The sequence below is a fragment of the Dermacentor silvarum genome, chromosome 6 (assembly GCF_013339745.2).
Source record: "Dermacentor silvarum isolate Dsil-2018 chromosome 6, BIME_Dsil_1.4, whole genome shotgun sequence".
Classification (NCBI taxonomy): Eukaryota; Metazoa; Arthropoda; class Arachnida; order Ixodida; family Ixodidae; genus Dermacentor; species Dermacentor silvarum.
In genome coordinates this window covers 128,510,556-128,517,017 of record NC_051159.1, presented here as the reverse complement: position 1 = coordinate 128,517,017, position 6,462 = coordinate 128,510,556, and the positions used below count along the sequence as shown (strand labels likewise).

Here is a 6,462-nt window from a genome sequence, read left to right as displayed (position 1 = left end):
GCCGGGTTTTGGGGTAGTGAGGTTATAGAAGGGCCTGACTCAGAATCATTTTAGCAGAGGGAACTTGCAGGTGCAGTCCAATTATTATATGGACTTGCATATAATCAACATAAAAGCAATTAGAACAATCAGCACAAAACAATTAGGTCGTATACCACTCCACCAGAAATCGCCGGCAAAATCCCGAAATATACTTAATAATTTCCGTCTTTCATTGGATTGATGGGTTGCGCGAAAGACTGGAGTCGCTGTCGAAATGACAAGCTACAGGAATGTGTGAATGGTTTTATTCTGATGCTTCTAGAACGAATTTGTATGGCGGTAAAAGAAAACTGCAAAACGTAACACCATGATTTTACGCCCAGAAGCATTCTATCCTGTTCCTAGTCACTGCACGGTAGGAATTGCACACAGTGAGCTTCATGTTTCACCATATACAGCGACTATAACGGGACATTGCACAAATACCACACGACTTTCCCACAAAGTTTCAAAGACTGATAACAGAGGTCATGCATATCGCCGTTCACGACGACAAAGCGTAAATATCGAACAGCAGAAAAGCCAATTAAGGACACCTGGGATGCATGGACATCGATATCTATAGCATCACTGAACTTTCTACATAGATCGAAATCCTGTGCAAACATAACACGTCAAATGTTCTCAAAGGGTTTAGGTGTCCTCGCTGATGCCAAGAGGGAATGCCGGGGGAAAAAGTGACCCTGTGCTATTTGATCTGGATATCGCAACCATGATTGCAACCAATATTGCAACCATGACTGAAGAGAAGCAGGCCTTCTGTGTCATGAGATCTCCGGCTATATTGGAGCCTACCTTCCGGTTTGTCTGCAGTTATTAAACAACAAAGAAAGGCACCCTGCAAGCCTGCACCAGTGGTATTAAAATGCTCTTTCCATAACCTCAACGCAAAGACAACCAGACTTTCGGTATAAGCGCGTTTGCTGAACTATAGTGGCGGGATCTCAAACAAAGCGGAGTCTGTACCGTACAGGCGGACTCAAAACTTAGTAACTCCATTTTTTTCTGGACTCTGGATTATTGAATAATCTACACCATGGCACAAGATGACCAGTGCAACACTCTTGAAGTAAAAGAAAAAAACAACCTGCCCATTCCCATTCTCTCAGAACGTCTGCACTCTTACCATCACTTTTCTTGAAGCCATAGTACCGTCATTCTCCTGTACAGTGGATGCTTTCGGTAAAAGCAGTGAATATAGACGCATGTCTGCTTGCTGAAAGGACATTCGAGAGCCTCGACTTTTTTTTTTTTTTCAAATTGTGGACCTCCATTAAAGTTCTTTGTCTGTCTGTCTGTCTGTCTGTCTGTCAAATTGTGGACCGGAACAACTCGGCCCATCACCCCTGTTCAGACGACCAAGGGCAACGAATCGGACTGTCCGTCAACCGTCCCGCGGTTCAGACGTCAAGCACGTGGTTGAGGTAGGAGATGTAGCAGATGGCCAGGCGCAGGATCTCGATCTTGGACAGCTTCTTGTCGGGCGGCAGGGTGGGCAGCAGGCGCCGCAGCTGCGCGAACGCCACGTTGAAGGCCTCGACGCGGATTCGCTCGCGGGTGGCGTGCGCCAGCCGGTACTTCTGCGTGGCCCGGCGTCGCCGGCGTCGGTCCTCGCGGCTGAGTGACGACAACGCCTGGTGGTCGGGACACGCCGGGCTCGCCGAACCGCCGCAGCAGCGCCGGTTCGGACACGGCTGCTGGGCGCACACGAACATGGCCCGCTGCCACCCGCAGCAGGCACGGCTCCCGTTCAGCGACTCGCTGCAGGGAAGGCAGGAGATGAGGCGGCGAGTACGGTATACTTGAGGGGACACGTGCTTAGAAACAATTACTATAAAGGGCTCTTCGCATAAAGACGCGACTGAAAGCTAGACTTCCGATAGCAAGATCAGTCTCATTGACGCACGGTGCCACTCAGGTACACCCGTGACCAAAATTCAGCGGATCAATGAAATGTTCTTCGAAAAAAAAAAAGAAAAAAAAAATGCAGCTCCACTACCGTGAAACCTGGGGAGGTGCGAAGCATGCAGTGAAGCACCGCTAATGGGCTCATACACTGCCTTAAGCAATGGCTCATAACCCCGTAAACGCGGCCTCCCCATTCCGACGACAGAAGAGAAGTGAAATTCTACGCTGGAACGATGAGCGGCAACGCAGCCAGCTGTGGAAGACAGACGACGTCGACGAACGCGGGAGCAGTGGCACGAGCGCGTGCCGAGCGCGAGCACGAACCGCTTGCTTCAACGCAGCCAGCTGTGGACGACGACGACGACGACGATTACGACAGGAGACGCCGACAGCCCGGGCGCATAAAGTGCTTCGCACCTAAAAGCAGGTACACACCACGACGTTTGCAATGTTTCAAGTATGAACTGCAGTCCTCAGTTTCCGGCTACATGACAAGGCATCGAGGAAATACGGTTTTATTTTCGCAGTACCCGCGCTCTGCATAACAGGCCCATTCGGTTCGCACTTCACTTCGTGAACTAGTTCACGCCACTTCCTGCTCGTGCAGAACCGCCCATGCATCACCTGCACGAGCTCTCCTACGAATGCAGGGAACGCTGAAAACTCGTCCTGCACGAAGCCTGCACTATGTGAAACGAACAGCGTTGCGTGCAGATGGCGCCATGTTGGAGCAAACAAAAAAGAGTAGTTCACGAAGTGCAGGCGAATCGATTGAACCTGCTTTTGATTAAGGGTGTGCGCGCTCTTGCTCATCAATCGCAGGTTCCAGGTGAACGTAGACAAACTTACGCTAGTAAGGCAAAGCCTCTGATTTGTTATGGCAAGGTATTGTGATGCCACCCCTAGCATACACTCGGCGAGCGATAAATCCTGCCTCCAACGCTTCGGTTGCCACCTTTGCGTCTTTGATCGTCGTTTGTTATATATATATATATATATATATATATATATATATATATATATATATATATATATATATATATTTGTCAGACGTACGTTTCTAGCTTCGGGCAAGATGACACGAGCTGGTGCAAACGCTAAGTATAGTTTGCCATCGCAAGTAAAATTCTGCGTGATTACGCATTGCGGAGGCACACATGACACACAAGAGGCTTGAGACAAAAGATTTCAAGGACACTATGCATAACTTACTATCGTAAGTAAAATATAAGTAGTAAGGTTGAATACTGGCTGAGTTGGTATATTTCTAAAACCTCCAATCAGCGAAACCAAAACCAACACACAAAAAGATAAGAACACCACAGCAAGCTTGGACTGGTAACTGTGCAATATAGCGCACTTGCTTTTATTCGTGCACCTTTAAATATTTTTTTGTACCGTTGTTTCGTCATCGCTGAAATTTTCACAGCCTACTATGCCTTTCGCAGCCTACACAGCATACTATGCAGTCACGAACCTCGCGCGCGAGCCGTGTTTGTTAGGCGCTACGCAAAAGGGAATAGAACCCTGTCTAATTGGGCGCTGATAAAAGGAGCAAGCGTTGCGAATAGAATGGGAAGGCATCAGAGGCAAGCGGCTGTCAATACTCAACCGCACCAATGCGTGACCAGCTTCCAATGAACGTTTTCTTTTCAAGCGCGTCGCTCTAACAGCGGAGCACGTGTCCCCGCCCAGTGCGCGTGTCGCGTCGCCAGCGAAACAGCATGCGAACAAAACAACGCGAAACGAAGAGTCTCGAAAGCCTGTCACGCCTGGCGTTGAAACAAACGCGTCGGAGGGAGCGCGACGATTTAGCGCCTCGCAGATGTGTATAAGCTGTGTAAAGCCCGAGTCGGGACAGCCGCTACCGCTACGCTCATCGCACCCCTCCCCCCTCTTTGCAGACATCGTCCTCATTTTAGTCCTCCCCCGCCGCCACTGCCGCAGTCGACCGGGCGGAAAAAACCAGCCGGCCCAAAGCCCGCTTCAAAGCGGCGGCATTAAAGCGAATAGCGCGCCACTCCAGAAACGCGTCATGCGGCGGTAACAAGCCACGCGCGCGCCTCCGCTTCTCGCTTTCTCCGCCGTGTTTCAGGGAGCGACGGCGATCACAATTGCGCATGCTCAGACGGAGACAGAGAGTTTGACTGAAGCTTGAGCCGACGGTGAAAGCGTAGACGGCGACGAACAACGAGAAGGACAGGAAAGAGAAAGGGGAGAGAAGAGGACCCCGCGAATTTAAGCCCGAACGTAAACGTTTGCCGGCGCCCCCATAAAAAGCCCATTTATATCCCCGAGGTCGCGGTGGCGTGCCAGAGCCCTACGCTAGCGCCCGGAGGCGCGCACGGGGCGCCACCCCTCGGGCGATCGAGCAAACGCCGCTTCGGGGCGGTAAGACAAAAGGCGGGAAGCATTTTCAGACCGCGCGGTTTGTCCCTAGGGTGCGCTCCCCACTGTAGGGAAGCTGCGGCGCGGCGTCCCGGAAAAGCAGAGAGTAGGGCTGCATCCGGAAGCCCGTGTGCAACCACTCCATCTTCAATGGGGATTAGGGCTGTTGAACCCGATTTCCCGCGGCTATGCGCTGCTGGCAGGGGATATACCCATTCCCTTTCTCTTCGCTTCTCCTCTTCTTTATCGCCGATTCTCTCCGAAGCTTTGTACTCCTCCTTTCTCGCGACCTGTCGGTGCGGTAGCTCTTGTGGCTCTTCCGATCAATTTGGCCAAATTGAATCACGCGGCTTTGACCCGGGAACTTTCTTGGGCCCCATGGGTGGTGGCTTACACACACGCGTCCCCCACTTCCCCAAGGAGAGTGAATGCGGATCCTTTAAGAACCCCCTTTGGGGATGCCCCAGCACGTGAGCGACAGCGATCCCTTTCTTCTTGCCAACCACACAAACCTGTCTCTCGTGGAGCCCGTTACCGTTTCTAACGCCTTCTTCTTCATTAGTGCTGTTCAAGGCATCAGACTGTAAGCGTGAGTGTGAGAAAGAGGGAAAGCAACTTAAGGTTACAAATGTACCCGTTTCCGCGCAAGTCCCATCTCATTTGATGCTTCGCTGAACATTCGACATCCCCGCGTGCAGGTGTGTTCCCATCAGCCGTTTCCTTTCCCGGTCTATACAAGTTAGTAAACAAGCGAGCACTAAGGGCACTACATAAGAATCAAACAGACAAATACAGCAGAGATTGAAGTGACACAGCAGGACGAAACAGCGCACATAGCCGGCACGTGTCGGAAGTACTGCGGCCGCCCGCTACCCGCGCGGCCTGTCTTTGACCGACCTCTCGCCCGTCATCAAATTTATATCGCGCTACGCTTGACGCGCCGGCGTGCCAACAACACTTGTCCGGCGATGCTACTCCGCGTAACGGTTCGTTTCCGGTGCCAACGTTAGTTCCGTTAGTTTACTCTACGCACTCGCCTTGTGTTGAGATGCTCCACCTGGGGACAGCGGCCAATAAATTTGGCTCACTCGTGCTGGAGCTTTCAAGTACGAACCTCTCGTGAGGGACGACCGGTGACGGAGCGCTAAACGTACACGTGTATATGACACAGGGATATGCAGTTTTGTTTTCTTTGGTTTGTCGTCGCCATTGTTGTTTTGTTGTTGTTGCTGTTGTCATCATCGTCGATATGCACTTTCCTCTCCTCCGATGGGGCTGTAAGCTGGCCCAATAGCCGGGTTCAATGGTATGCGCAAGCGCTACAGGCACGGGCCGATGACGGCTTGCCATGAAAATAGGCCGTTCCTTCGTACGTGGACGCACGTGGTGGACTAACGGCAAAGCTACCTCTACCTATAAATAATCTCTTCTTTCTGGACGAGCACTGCGGAATACATTCAGGTACACAAGTTAAATGTTTGCAAAAGGCCACCAATGCAAGGTACCTCTACGACCACTTCCACGGAGCCGCCTAATAAGAAGCCGATCTTGAGCCGTATGCGTATACGCCATAACATGCACAAACAACTATACAGCTATCCTCTCACGGGACCGTCAACCGGCACGTCAGTCAGCACCGTGTTACGAAGTGCACCTACGAAAGTAGCGAGTACGCGCATGCGCGCCGAACGTCCTGGTGCCCGAGTATCGTCTGCTAGGCTATTGCAGTGAATCCGGTATAGCCCCTTCTGTTTATCAGCACATATATTGCTTACATATTGAAAGGGGTCAGGTAAGAAGACACAACCTCTCCAATGCTATTCGCTGCATGCTTAGAAGTATTCAAGCTGTTAGACTGGGAAGACTTATAGGAGTTAGGATCAACGGCGAATATCTCGGCAACCTTCGGTTTGCAGATGACATTGTCCTATTCAGCAACAATGGAGATGAATTACAACAAATGATTGAGGACCTTAATCGAGAAAGTGTTAGAATTGGGTTGAAGATGAATATGCAGAAGACAAAGATAATGTTCAATAGCCTGGCAAGGGAACAAGAATTCAGGATCGCCAGTCAGCCTCTCGAGTCTATAAAGGAGAACGCTTATCTAGGTCAATTACTCAC

General features: G+C 50.9%; 1 protein-coding gene across 1 annotated transcript; it reads right to left on the bottom strand.

The window, feature by feature from the left end:
- Window positions 1–1,359: 1,359 nt before the first annotated feature.
- LOC119455156 (helix-loop-helix protein 1) lies at window positions 1,360–1,798 on the bottom strand. The gene has a single exon (XM_037716612.2). It carries the CDS (start codon window positions 1,755–1,757, stop codon window positions 1,443–1,445), a length of 315 nt encoding a protein of 104 aa, XP_037572540.1. The 5' UTR covers window positions 1,758–1,798; the 3' UTR covers window positions 1,360–1,442.
- Between the last annotated feature and the right edge of the window lie 4,664 nt (window positions 1,799–6,462).